This window comes from Gymnoscopelus braueri, assembly GCF_963280865.1.
Source record: "Gymnoscopelus braueri genome assembly, chromosome: 16".
NCBI lineage: Eukaryota > Metazoa > Chordata > Actinopteri > Myctophiformes > Myctophidae > Gymnoscopelus > Gymnoscopelus braueri.
The window spans coordinates 50448920-50464609 of NC_137616.1; the positions used below are offsets into that span (position 1 = coordinate 50448920).

The 15690-nt window shown below is 39.4% G+C and overlaps 1 protein-coding gene across 1 annotated transcript in view; it reads left to right on the plus strand.

Moving 5' to 3' along the window:
- Positions 1 to 257: 257 nt before the first annotated feature.
- LOC308103071 (uncharacterized protein) overlaps positions 258 to 15690 on the plus strand; it is a 20206-nt gene continuing 4773 nt past the window's right edge. The window contains exons 1-8 of the mRNA XM_080452919.1: positions 258 to 3505; positions 6215 to 6268; positions 7533 to 7610; positions 7742 to 7837; positions 9334 to 9361; positions 10282 to 10701; positions 13190 to 13252; positions 14153 to 14215. Coding sequence (XP_080309045.1) covers positions 3435 to 3505; positions 6215 to 6268; positions 7533 to 7610; positions 7742 to 7837; positions 9334 to 9361; positions 10282 to 10701; positions 13190 to 13252; positions 14153 to 14215 — 873 coding nt within the window. The 5' untranslated portion in view covers positions 258 to 3434. The remainder of the gene's footprint in view (positions 3506 to 6214; positions 6269 to 7532; positions 7611 to 7741; positions 7838 to 9333; positions 9362 to 10281; positions 10702 to 13189; positions 13253 to 14152; positions 14216 to 15690) is intronic.

Consider the following 15690-nt stretch of genomic DNA (forward strand, 5'->3'; position numbering starts at 1 on the left):
TCTTGCTTAAAGGGGTAGTTCACCCCCAAAATAACTTTTTTTCTATTGATTACTGACCATCTGGAGCCTTGAATTCATAGATATTTTTTTGTTTTTGTCACATTCCTAAGCCAATAATTTGATTATAATAAATGTGTCCCCATTGATTCCGGTAGGAGACACAAATGCATTTGTGTCTCCTACCGGAATCAATGGGGCTAAATTTATTATAATCAAATAATAAAGGAAGGAATGCGACAAAAACAAAAAAATATCCATGAATTCAAGGCTCCATGGGGTGAGTAATCGATAGAAAAAAAGTTATTTGGGGGGTGAACTACCCCTTTAAATTATATTTTGATGTAATTATCACATTACAATATTAACCCTTTAGATGCCAGTTTTGACACGGGGCCTATGCCCGGGAAATAGCTATTGCACCGTAATACGAGAAAAAGAAAAATGTGAATAAAATAAGGTACAATATGCAACTATTATCAATATATGGTTTTCATTATAAAGATCATCACAACAGGTAGGCCTGGCTATTGCAGATCCAAATTCTAAAAAAAGAACAGTCATTTAGACAGCGTTACAGGCAGATCGATTACAACATGACACCCTGCACAAATGAATGAGTCATTTAACAAACAGCAAACAAAGGTAATAATGTCATAACATGTGCAAAAGCCCACGTCCTCCTCCGTTGATTATAGCCTACTACTACAGCATGAGACAATGGGGCTTGCACTTGAAAATGTCTATAATTGAATAGTTGAATCTCTCTCAAATGCTAGGAGACATAGCACATTGTTGGTGACTCATTTTGTTTGTCTTTCCTACTGAGGTGTTGTTGAGGGTGTGAATTGCCCACTTGCCCACCCCAGTCATCTTTTACTAAGCATTGAGCGATTTATCACTGTGGGCGGCTCTAAACAGAACTTTGCAGTCTGTCCAGTGCCATGTATGGTATACAAAATACATATGGCTGAGGTTTCAGTTCCCTATTTATTTTTCTCATTTCTCTGTCTGCTAGAAAGGTCTAACACATGATTTGTGGTTTGTCAGAAAGTGTCACTGTCACGGCATAGTTGTTGCAATTCATTTTCCCATCAAAACATATGCGTTGTATATGCTATGTATTGTCTCATGAGGTCTGTTCCCAAACTCATTCTATTGATTGTCTTGTCTCATTAGTTGTGGTTTAAAAGATAGTAGTAGCTTAATAAGCAGGTAACACACCTGTTCCATTAAATTAATTAATTAATACAACAAAAAAAAAGTTTAGTTACTAGTTACATTGTAGATTTGGATTATTATTACAAAAACTAATTAACCACTTTAGCCCTATTTAAATAGCCAAAGCTTATCTACAAGCTCTACAAGCTCACAATGCGTTGCGATGCGACGCGTTATGAGCTGCTATTTTCAAAAGATTTGTATACATTTTATACATTTGAAACCTGTGAAATGGGACATTCTGCATAAATTATATTTATTCTGCAGAAAGAGTACTTTTAGTTTTGGTACTTAAAGTATGTTTTGATATCAATACTTTTGCACTTTTAAGTACATTTTGAATACTTGACTTTGACCTGTAACAGAGTATTTCTGCATTGCAATATTGATACTTTTACTTGAGTAAAACATTTGAGTACTTTTTCCAACACAGCTGTTAATAAAGTAATCAATCAATCAATCAATCAATCAATCAATCAATCAATCCACACATTGTGGTAAATGTCATGTTGTTTTGTTTTGAGATTTCGGAAAAGGGAAAAAAAAGGGTTGAAATGTCAGGAGCCATTTCTTATTTTATCAGGGAGCGTGTGACCCCCCCACACCATACAACTTTTTTTCCCCAAGATTGTATTTGAAAGTAGCCGATCTACAAGCTTGTATAGATGTATATGTTTAAAGGTCTGGTGAAATGAGAAAAACGTTTTTCACACTTTTAGAGCATATGCGTGGTCATCATATGGGCATACCTAACTATAGATGCCCCCCCAAGAAAAATAACAAAACATGATTGTGTATTTTTATATCAAAAGTCCCTACAAAGCCTATCTTAATTACTTGCTATGAACAAAAACGTGTTGCGTGATGAAATAGACACTTTCATGAATATAAATTAATCTTGTTCTCATTCATCTGTGTGATTCCTATAGCTGCACGTTCCTCCAAACACAGCTGATTTTAATTACAGAACTACTCCGTTTTGAATCTCATTCAAGATGACATCCAGACGGTGTATTACTGATTGTAAACTTAATCAGCATACTAAAATATGTAGTTACTTACTTACTTACTGTGAAATGGTACATTCTGCATAATGAGTACTTTCTCCTTTTGGCACTTTAAGTACATTTTGATACCAATACTTTTTGTTGACCAAAGTCAATTTTGAATACCGGACTTTTACTTGTAAAAGAGTATTTCTCCATTGCAGTGTTGATACTTTTACTTAAGTAAAAGAATGTAGTACTTTTTCCACCACTGGTTAATTCTCTCCAGTAGTGCCTTGTAATGTGTCTTTGTAGTGGGTCTGCTAATCCAGTATTAACCTGATACATTTGAATAATGTTGATTTCATGATGATGCAATTCATGGTAACATGACATTTAAAAAGAATCAATTTTAAAACAATATTACTAAACATTACTGGCTAAAGCCAAAGTTTGTTCCAGTTCATGGAAGCTGTGAAAAGTAAAAGTACTTTTACCAAAGTAAACATATGGGAATATGAACATGGAAAATATGTGTATTGTTGTGATTTTGATTAACATGTGATCATATGGTTTTGATACAGTATCTACATATATACAGTATAACTCTTTAAAACAAAGAAGGAAAAGTAAATGTTGAATAACCAGCGTTATTGTGAATAAAGAAATGAACAAGGAAGAGAGAAAGACCAACAGCAAAACTCACCTCATCTGTTTACTAAGCCACACCCCCTCATGTCAAAGGTTCTCAAAGTGGGGGTCCCTGAGGGGGTTCCAGGGGGTCTCCAGACAAATGATTGACAGTCAGGAACCATCATTTTCCAAGTAATATTGGCATGAAATATTTCCCTCATCGATTATTTTATGAAATGATCGATTGTCAATTATTCATTTTATCATCGATTAACTGTTGCTCCCACAATTCATTAATAAGTGATCGTCTGTATTCACTTACAGTGACTGTCACTGGGGACCCCCTGGAACCCCCTCAAGGACCGCTGGGGGTCCCCGGACCCCACTTTGCGGAACCACTGCCCTAAATCATGTAATGAAAGAATCCCACTAAGTGTGTGTGTGTGTGTGTGTGTGTGTGTGTGTGTGTGTGTGTGTGTGTGTGTGTGTGTGTGTGTGTGTGTGTGTGTGTGTGTGTGTGTGTGTGTGTGTGTGTGTGTGTGTGTGTGTGTGTGTGTGTGTGTGTGTGTGTGTGTGTGTAAAGGTCTCTGCTCTACCATGAGTGAGCCTGAGGAGAACGAGGAGGGGGGCGTGGCCTCTGAAAGCAGCCTGTCTGAACAAAAGGAGAGGTAAGATAATATCTATAATGGACAGTAACTAAGTACTTTTACTTGAGTACACTTAAAAGACAAACATTGTAGGCCTACAGTATTTTTGACTCAAACATAAATATTATGAATTAACCACTTAAATGGATATTTAAAAAAAATATTTACTTTTTTAAAATAATTTTACCCGGACAGTTTTTAATTTGCTTGATTCAGTATTTAGATATTTGATATTCATTTTATCAGACACGCCCCCTTCCTATACAAACCCATTGTAACTTCAAACTCCATTTTAACCATAGATTCATCAGAAACACCCGTCCTTGGTTCTGGTGACTGATATTGTCCTTCTAATATGTGAGGAGACCATGTTTTTTCAATTACTTTTTTCATTTATTTTAAAAACATTTTTTTAAACAAAGAAATTAAGTAAAATAAATGAAAAAAAATATCGAAAAAACACGGCCCCCTCATGAATTAGGAGGGCAGGATGAGTCACCAGAACCAAGGACGGGTGTTTTTGATGAGAGAAAGAGAGAGAGAGAATGAGAGATGCTTGACAAGTTGACAACGGGGATTTAACATTAAAGCTTTAGCCTCTGTTGTGCAGAACTTACTAACTTAGCATGTTTTATGAACAATTGAACATGTGAAGTTGCTGTTTCGCAACTCTTGGGTCGTGCATTGGTAAAGTCCCTGGCCACCACCACAGAGGTTGTGGGTTCAAATCCACCGTGGTGCAACCGGCTTTGTCGAGCGTCTACACGAACACAATTGGCCCGTGTTCAGGGGAGGGAAACCGGGCGGGGAGGAGGAGGGTGATGATGGTCATTGCATGTACTCCTACGGAGTATACTCCCCACCTGTCAGCGGGGAGTGTTGGGCGGGAGGAGTAGGAAGAAGGCTCTACGTCCTCCTGGTGGGGGCTCCTCACTGGCAGGTGAGTCAGAAGGATACGACAGCAGTGACAACACAGAAATGTGTGTGGGGAGGAATCAATTGGCATAACGACTAAATTGGGGGAAAAAATACACAATTATTGGCTACTCTAAATTTAGAAAAAGTTGCCATTTCACCAACTAATTGCTAAAAAAAAAATCTGAAACTTAACGTCGGTCAATTATATCTCCCCTTTAATAATACCAATTGGTATTGTGATCGGGCATTCCTGGAATGAGCAACACAGCTAAACGTGTGGGTGGCGCCTCCAAAAAATGTGCCAAAATCACCCAATATGCTTCTGTTGGTAATTGCTCTTGTTTTGAGCGACCTGTCAGCACCTGCTGAGAGGTGTGTGCCAGTCACAGTGTGTGACTGTCACCTGAACATGGGTTCTGCAACTTTGTTGAGTTAGTGTTGATGCTCCTAGCAGCAACACTGCCCCCATGGAAAGATGCCACGTTTGTCCCTTCAGGATAAGGCCTGTGCAATAGGGCAAGTGAAGCTGATGTGATTGTGCAAATCATGCCTATAAATCTGGTTCCTCAGTGAAGCAAGGGGTCTTGGGTTGTTGTCTTCCTTGTTGACTTCACCAGTCTCACAGAACTTAGTCCTAAGTGTGTAAATGGTACCAGGGCTGACATCAAATAATGCGTAATCTGCGTAACGGAACACCAGCTTCCCTTGCCCTATTGCACGGGCCTTCTCCTGAAGGGACAAACGTGGCATCTTTCCATGGGGGCAGTGTTGCTGCTTGGAGCATCAACACAAACTCAACAAAGTTGCAGAACCCATGTTCAGGTGCCAGTCACACACCTTTGACTACTGGCACACACCTCTCAGCAGGTGTGTGCTGGCAGCTTGCTCAAAACAAGCTTATTGGGTGATTTTGGCAATTGTTTGGGAGGCGCTACCCACACGTTTAGCTGTGTTGCTCATTCCAAGAATGCCCGATCCTTACAAGCTGTACCTCGTTGTAAAGGTGACTAATCAACGATAAAAATGATATAAAATACAATACCAATTGGTATTATTAAAGGGAGATATAATTGACTAAAGTTGAGTTTACGAACTTCTTTTGAACAGTTTTATGTCTGTTCTCTCACTCTGCTATAATTTCAGCCACTGGCACTGCCTACTGGCGATCTTTCTTTTTTGTTGGGGGGGAGGGGGGTTCGGGCCTAACATTATGGTAATTATTTGTGCCGGGCCCTGTTCGGGCCGGCCCAGTCAGGGCCCAGTTAGGGCTGGGCCTTCATTTTCAGGCCTGTTGAGAACTTTAGTGGTGGTACGCTGTTATATCGGATGTTCAATGGGCGGTGGGTACACTGTCACGTCGGGTCAAAAGTTGTAGTGAACCGTCAAAAACCGACCGAGCAAGCTTGGTCGGCTTTCGACCGTCTTGATAGCAGCAGCTTGTTGTAGAAAAAGACATCAAGCCATAGGCTATTTTTAGCATCATAGTAGCCGTCTGTCACCGTCGGCTCTAATGGTGCATTCAGCAACTCACAATAGCCGACCTAAAAGATCAAAATGCAAAATGCATCCCAATACAATGCGTTGTGAGCTTGTAGATCTGCTATTTTCAAAATCATTCTTGAGAAAATGTGAAGCATTTGGGATACTACCCCCCACATCCCCCCGTCACAACAAACATTGTGTGTAAAACCAGTTAGTATTATAGCTATAAAAGCAGAACAACATTTAGTTTTTTGACTGAAGATATTTGGACTATTTTTTGTCCAATTGTGGAGAAAATGATTGTTGATCTTTTTTCTTGACCTTTGACAGGTCTATAAATCATCCTGATAACTTCAACGCTGGACAACACTCTACTGATCAGAGGTCAGAATGAAAACAACACATTATTTAGTTGTTAAACTCTACTGGTCAGAGTAGGACTGGGCAAGAAGACTTCACATTAACATCATTAACACAAACACAAATTATTCCGATTCGATTTGCCACTGGAGTCCACATTTGTAGTGGGTCCCTTTTCCTTGGGGACATTAAAACCATGAACACTTCAAAACCTGAACAAACTAGCACACTCCAGTCTGAAGTGAACATAGAGTGGGTTGATAAAATGTTTTATCTACTTATAATTTAGGCATTTATCAGACGCTCCAGATCAACTTACAGAAAGTGCAGGATCAGAGTAAATGTCACTAACCCTAGTCAACAACAACAGGATATGGTCACATAAGTAGAGTCCAAAGAAAAACTATTTAGTAATGGAGGGTGAGCTATGGCTAGGGGTCGAGGTATATGTAGTGATACAAGGAGAAAGGAGTACAAGGGGGTGAGGTGGAGTCTGAAGAGGTGAGTTTTCATGCTGTGTAAACTATGATGTTAAGACAGACGTAAAGGCAACACAGAGTAGGAGTGCAAGCACCGAGAGGAGACCACTTGACCCGAGGCTTCAGGTGTTTAAGGCAGCAATAGTGGTTGCAGCAGTGGTAACAGACCAGTAGTATTAGTGGCATAATTTACAGGGATAAATGGAAAGACGGATGGAATATATCAAGACGCTTAAAAGTTCCTCATCCCACTAAAATGTTCAATGGAAGTATTTTAAGTGTCATGTTATATCATTGTTTTTCAGTCTTGTAATAAAAAACAAACAAAAAAACATCAGAACCATCACACAGCAATGACACCACCATGGCTGCCATAAGAGTGCCTGCCCCATTCCTCCACTGGTGCGTGGATTGCATTAGGCAGGTCTGGTCTGTTACCACTGCTGGAACTGCTATTGCTGCCTGAAACACATCAGCATCAGACCAAGTGGTCTCCTCTCTGTGCTATCACTCCTACTCTCTGTTGCCTTTACGTCTGTCTTAACATCGTAGTTTGCAGGTTTCACTTTGGTTCCTGCTGCATCATTACTCTGGCTTATAGATGTATAAATGATAACAATAACCCAGATAAACACAGTATATTTATAAAAGGTAACAATAAACCTGATAAACTAAATAGATGTATAAATGGTAACAATAAACCTGATAAAATAAATAGATGTATAAATGGTAACACTAAACCTGATAAAATAAATCTATAAATGGTAACTCTAACCCTAATAAACTACATAACTGTCTCCTGTACCCAGCTGTAACTCCACAAAGAGTTACCAGTCCAAGGAAGCACCTATTGTCTTCAAAGCTGGACAACACTCTACTGACCAGAGGTCAGAATGAAAAACAACACATTATTTAGTTGTTATCCATCTCTATTGAGCAGAGATCATGATGTACATTATAAATGATAAATGGTAACTGTAATACTTGTGAACTAAACATCCTTCATCATCTCTTTCAGGGTTCATGGGCAGAGACCAGAGTCTCGCTATAACACCATGAAGACTGACCCGCCCGAGGATGAAACTATTGATGGACACCAGTCTACTGACCAGAGGTCAGAGTTTAAAACATTTACACAATCAAGAATCAATAAGGTTTTATTTGTCGAAAAGTTTGTCCTGTTTGCAGATCTACAATGTTTGCCAGTGGGATTATGTATTTTGTAATGGTATAATCTTTGTCCTAGTTCATGAATGACACCAATCACATCGCCCATGAATGGAATACCTTTTGTATATTAATGTAACCCATTACCAAGCAGTGCGCAGTGCACGCTCTAGTGGAGACACATTCACACACTGCTGTTTTGCTAAATAAAGCAGTCATGCATCCCTCGTGACATCACATTTATGAGAGATGATCTGCGTCTGTCATCATAATTTGAATGTTTATGGAGTGATTGATGAATGCTTAAACATTAATGGATGAAGGCTGGTGTGTGGTGTGATGGTTACCTATCTCCAATCTCCCACTGCGGTCCCGTGGCCAAAACCCACAATAAAGATCACTTGTACTGGCTACATCTACGGCATTTGAGCGTAGGGTTTATATCCTTAACGGAGGTTGCACATACAGTAACTCTAGAAAGACATAGCCTACTGTAGGCTACAGTACCCAAGTTGGGAGACTTCACTCTGCATGTCATGAACATATTCCAACGCAGCAGTCCTCAAAATCCTCTCGTATGTGACTCATATGTCTTAACAGAGCCAGTAAAGCACTTGTTTAAATGGCTGAACGATTAAGCATCTAACTTGTAACATTATGTTATATTGTTTTTAATTGCCCAATTTTAATTGCTTGTACACTTGGATATATCGTGCCAATTTCATATCGTCGATATATGCCTTTACAACATATATTTGTGTCACAAATATTATTAGATTTACAGCTATACATTTTAGAGTGAATACATATGCCTGTCAGATGGTCAGACAATGCTGCAACACATGTCTACGGTGGAACAAACTGGTGTATCCTAAGAGCCCAATATTGCCTTTCCCCTTATGCCTAAACTGTTTTGACTTTTTTGAATATTTTGAAAGACATTTTTAAATAGTTCAAATAGCCAATCTACATTGACACATTGTCAGCTTGTATTTTGGCTAATTGAATAAAAAATATTTAAAAACACCAACGTTTGGGATAATGGGCAAGGCAGAGCGCAAGATAGGGCCCTATGCCTACACGACCTGCTCAAGTCAATGTCAAGATAGATTGATAAATCCAGAAAGTGACTGTGATCTCGGCATACGAATCTAGAATCAGAATCAAACTTTGTCACATCACATTTCAAGTAACATTGGGGAAATTCTTAATTTTGCAGTCCCATCAATGCAGTTAAAATATTTTAAGAGTCATGCAATGTATGTAAATCAAAAATGTGCAAAAGAAGGCACATACATACAGTACAGAAGGCTTACAGTATATACTCTGTGTGTGTGTGTGTGTGTGTGTGTGTGTGTGTGTGTGTGTGTGTGTGTGTGTGTGTGTGTGTGTGTGTGTGTGTGTGTGTGTGTGTGTGTGTGTGTGTGTGTGATTCTTCCACAGAGAGGAATCAGATCAGGATCATCAAACAGTGAGTCAGTTTACAACATCTTTTCTTGATACTCCTGGATCACTGTCCTCCACTTCCTCCTGTCTAGCACCAGAGTACATCAGCCTCATGGTGGCGCTATAACAGGCCGATTTGTGGTTTTACCTATAACTGCACCGATCTTTGTAAAACTTTGTATGCACACTCCCTAGAGGTCAAGGAAAAACCTTTGCCCTGCATTTTTCACATCTGCCTTTTATAGCGCCCCAGGAGTCCGACTTCGTAAAACACATTTTTGGATATTACTCCTTCAGATTTGATCCAAATTTCAAATCGGTACACATGATCTCTATAGTCATGTGATCAAGACGGTTATTTTCATATTCCATCCTGAGTGGCTAAGATTGACATCTAAAGTTTGCAGGAGTGGCCCGTTTTGACCAAAAATCCGCAAATCATGAACGCAGCGTCCGATTGCGGTGAAACTTTACACGCACATTCACACTACGTTGAGGAACAAATGCCACCCTTTCAACATTGCCCTATTATAGCGCCACCAGGAGGCCGATTTTTGCAAAACATCTTTTTTAATATTACTCCTACAAACATCACACAAATTGGTACACATTATCTCTTTAGTCAAGTGATCAAGACGGATCCGTCCCATCCGTCCAATTTTTCCCATTCCAGCCTGATTGGTGAATTCCGAACATTGCTGGCCCACACTAACCTACCTGACATGGCGGAGATCTGTGCTCCGATTACTATGCGATTTTTGTGAGGTTAGGGTTTGGATTAAATATAGTTTTATGCTTGTGACCTGACATGACCGAATGTTGTTATTTTAGGGCTACTGATAGAGCTGCAAAATGTGACATTTTGGGGGTGAGAACGGGTTGCAATGAAGGTTTTTGGTATAAGTGAAGCATCATTCAATAACTTTGTTTTACTTGTATTCTCAGGGTGAAATGGACTCTCTCCCCACCAGTCTCAAGACCATGTGTCCAGTTGGTCTGGGTATGTCCGCCACTCCATGTGGACACTGCAACACCTGTGTCCAGGTTAAAGGATCAAATGAGCAGAAAACACCTTCCGACACAAACCAAGAACATGCTGAACCAGATGAAGTCAAAACTGCCAACAAAAAACAAGAACCTGCTAAACCTTTCCTAACGATCCCAATTGTAGTTGCAATCCTATTTGTAATCCTAGCTGCACTCGTAGCCATAATCCCAGCCCTAACCCGTAGTCGAGATGACCAAATAGCTGACCCCTACAGGGAGTTGGAGGCAGTGGAGGGGGATCTGAAACGATCCCAGGAATCCATCATGGATCTGAAGAAAGACAAGCAGCAGTCGGACCAGAAGATCAAAGAGCAGCAGGTATTTTTATTTTCCATAAAGTCAATGAAAAAAATGAGGCCGATTTTTGGAAAACACATTTTTAATATTACTCCTACACAATTTGTCCAAACATCACACAAATCGGTACACAATATCTCTATAGTCATGTGATCAAATTGAATCTGTTATATTTCCATCCATCCTGATTGGCTGAGATTGGCAGCTAAAGTTTACAGGAGTGGCTTGTTTTAAACAAAATGCCTCAAATCATGAAAGCAGCTTCAGATTGCCATGAAACTTCGCACGTACATTCCCACTAGGCCGTGGAAGAAATAACTCCCTTTTCACATTGTCCTGTTATAGCGCCACCAGGAGGCTGATTTTTTCCAAACACATTTTTGATATTACAGATTTTGCCGAAAGTAATTCATAAAAAGTAAAGAGTAAATTATGATTTTAATATGTTTATCTACTTTATCTACTACTGGTTCCTAACGTTGGGTCTGGGGACGACCAGGGTTACAAATGAACCATTGCAGCTCTGTAACTCTGACAGTGTACACATGGAACCAAATAATGTTCCACATATTATTTGTGGATTATGAGGAGGGTCTGGTCTCCTTTTATGATGTGGAGGCCAGAGGAGCACCTTCACTGATAAACTATATCCATACTTCAGTCCCAGTCCTAATTATGGTGGTACAAACTCTGCTCCTCTGATCATCTCTTCTGTTAGTATGGCCAACATTTGATATAACCATAATTGTTGTTTTATTAGATTTTTGGCTTTATTTGATTTTGAAGGCTTTTTTTTTTAATAAACACCATTCACAAAAAGGGAAAAACAAAAACAATACAAAAACTAAAAACAGACAAACTATTACATCAATAAAAACTAGAGATGCACGATATAATCGGTAATGTATCGGAATCGGCCGATATCGGCCCTAAAATGCCATATCGGTATCGAACCGATCTCAAAATAAACCCGATTAAATTCACCGATATGATTGAGAAGCAATATGACCGAGAGCAGTCTGTCTGCCTGTCTCTGTCTCTGTCTCTTTAAGAGAGCCAGCTGTAGCACCTCCCCCCGGCCTCCACACGCTCTACATGCGTCACCGTGTCTCTCTCAGACAGAGCACTGAGTGAGCAGCAGGCTAAGCTAGGCTAGGCTGCTGCGTTAATGAACAGAGACAAGTAGTCAAACTAACAGCAAACAAACTCTTCACGTCCATAGTTCATACCCAGAACAGTCAGAGGGTTTCTTGTACATCTTAAATTAGATTAGAGTAGTGATACTGCGGAGCAGCGGAGGATATATTTTCAACACAAATTTGTACATTGCCTCGTTATTTAACATCGACGTAACAAACACTCGTTACTCGACTCGAGTGCAACCAGCGGCCGCTATTGAACAAGCAAGCTGCTTGTTTTTTAACCACAGAGAATGAGCACAAATTAGCTCTCAGCTGGTAATGTTTCTGTCTTTGACATCCTGTTGTCCTACAATCTTTAGTGTAGTGTACGAAGCAAGCTGTCCCTCTCATAAACTCACTGCTGATGTTATAGAATGTTAGATAGTGATAAACTAAACAATGATTGTATTTATGGTAAGATTAGTTTGTATATCACACACACACACACACACACACACACACACACACACACACACACACACACAGTGGTGGCTCCAGGGAGTTGTGATTGGGAGAGCTAAGGGGGGCTTTATTGTTTAGAGCAGAGGCTAATTAATTTAGGCTACAGACAATATGAATAACACTAATAACAAACTAGATTCAATGATCTTAGTTCCATAGGCCACATAACATATGGTTTTGTGTTATACAAAGATTCAAATAATTCTGTGATGGCTTATAGCATACAAAAATGATGTCATAGTTAAGTTTGTTACTTAGAAGAATATATATAATTAATGTATTTATTCCATAAATATTTTTCATCACAGTAGGGCTAGTGGAGAGGGGGGTTTACCATCAACTTTCACCAGTAAAAAAAATAAATAAAAAAGAATCAGCAATGAGCTCAATATAAATATAATATATAATATATCGTATTGGATCGGTATCGGCCGATATGACCCAGCAAATAATCGGTATCGGTATCGGTTTCAAAAAAACAATATCGTGCATCTCTAATAAAAACTCAACAAACAAACAGACAAACATCACACAGGGAGAAGAGTAGGACATGAGACGCCTGTCCAATGACTCTTATGACTCTTTATAAGGGCTATAGGATCTGTAGCCGTTGGGGCAACAATACACGCACGCACGTGTGTGTGCGCGCACACACACACACACACACACACACAAACACACACACACACACACACACACACACACACACACACACACACACACACACACACACACACACACACACGTTGCTCTGGATGAGTGTCTGCTAAATGCCTACATTAAAATTTTAAACATGAAGTGAATGTGATGTTTTGAACTCTTATGTTTACTGAATAATGATACAAATGTATTATTGTCGATCCCAGGAATCCTTCATGGATCTGCAGACTTACAAGCAGCAGTCTGACCAGAAGATCAAAGAGCAGCAGGTATTTGTATTTTCCATGAAGTCATTAATAAAAAGTAATAATAAATTATGTTTTTAATGTTTATCTACTTCACTGGTTCCTAACGTTGGGTCTGGTGACCACCAGGGTTATAAATGAACCCTTACAGCTCTGTAACTCTGAGAGTGTACAAATGGAACCAAATGGACCCTTATGGGTCCATTTGGTTCCATTTGTACACTCTGAGAGTTACATAAACACTGAACATTTTACAGTGTAGATTGGGGTCCCAGAGATTTAAATAAATCATATCAAATGGGGGTCCATGGTCTAATGTATATCCAACTGGGGGTCCTTGAAATGCACAACGTTGAGAATCACTGAGTAAGAGTAATACATGAGAGTAAATGATGATTATCACACGTTAACCTATAATATCATTGATTTAAAGGTTCGTATTAAAGAACTGGAGGAAGAGATGGAGAAGAAGCTGAGTGATTCTGACCAGAAGATCAAAGAGCAGCAGGTTTTTGTATTTTCCATAAAGTCATTAAAAAAAGTAATAATAAATTATGTTTTTAATGTTTATCTACTTCACTGGTTCCTAACGTTGGGTCTGGGGACCACCAGGGTTACAAATGAACCCTTACAGCTCTGTAACTCTGAGAGTGTACAAATGGAACCAAATGGACCCTTATTGGTCACACACACACACAAACACACACACACACACACACACACACACACACACACACACACACACACACACACACACACACACACACACACACACACACACACACACACACACACACACACGTTGCTCTGGATGAGTGTCTGATAAATGCCTAAATTTTAATTTTAAATATGAAGTGAATGTAATGTTTTGAACTCTCATGTTTACTGAATAATGATGTACAAATGTATTATTGTCGATCCCAGGAATCCTTCATGGATCTGCAGAATGTCAAGCAGCAGTCTGACCAGAAGATCAAAGAGCAGCAGGTATTTGTATTTTCCATAAAGTCATTCATAAAAAGTAAGAGAAAATTATGATTTTAATGTTTATCTAATTCACTGGTTCCCAACGTTGGGTCTGGGGACCACCAGAGTTACAAATGAACCCTTACAGCTCTGTAACTCTCAGAGTGTAAAAATGGAACCAAATGGACCCTTTATGGGTTCATTTGGTTCCATTTGTACACTCTCAGAGTTACATAAACACTGAACATTTTACAGTGTAGATTGGGGTCCCAGATATTTAAATAAATCATATCAAATTGGGGTCCATGGTCTAATTTATATCCAACTGGGGGTCCTTAAAATGCACAACGTTGAGAATCACTGAGTAAGATTAATAAGTAAGAGTAAATGATGATTATCACACTTTAACCTATAATATCATTGTTTTAAAAGCTATGAGATGCCTGTCCAATGACTCTTATGACTCTTTATAAGGGCTGTAGGATCTGTAGCTGTTGGGGCAACAGTACATGCACGCACGCACGCACGCACGCACGCACGCACGCACCTACGCACGCACGCACGCACGCACGCACGCACGCACGCACGCACGCACGCACACACACACACACACACACACACACACACACACACACACACACACACACACACACACACACACACACACACACACACACACACACACACACACACCACTCTGAATGAGTGCTTATAAATGCAGACATTTTAATTTTAAATATGAAGGGAATGTGATGTTTTGAACTCTCATGTTTACTGAATAATGATGTACAAATGTATTATTGTCGATCCCAGGAATCCTTCATGGATCTGCAGAATGACAAGCAGCAGTCTGACCAGAAGATCAAAGAGCAGCAGGTATTTGTATTTTCCATAAAGTCATTCATAAAAAGTAAGAGAAAATTATGATTTTAATGTTTATCTAATTCACTGGTTCCCAACGTTGGGTCTGGGGACCACCAGAGTTACAAATTAACCCTTACAGCTCTGTAACTCTGAGAGTGTACAAATGGAACCAAATGGACCCTTATGGGTCCATTTGGTTCCATTTGTACACTCTGAGAGTTACATTAACACTGAACATTTTACATTGTAGATTGGGGTCCCAGAGATTTGAATAAATCATATCAAATGGGGGTCCATGGTCTAATGTATATCCAACTGGGGGTCCTTGAAATGCACAACATTGAGAATCACTGAGTAAGAGTAATAAATGAGAGTAAATGATGATTATCACACGTTAACCTATAATATCATTGATTTAAAGGTTCGTATTAAAGAACTGGAGGAAGAGATGGAGAAGAAGCTTTGTGATTCTGACAAGAAGATCAAAGAGCAGCAGGTATTTGTATTTTCCATAAAGTCATTAAAAAAAGTAATAATAAATTATGATTTTAATGTTTATCTACTTCACTGGTTCCTAACGTTGGGTCTGGGGACCACCAGGGTTACAAATGAACCCTTACAGCTCTGTAACT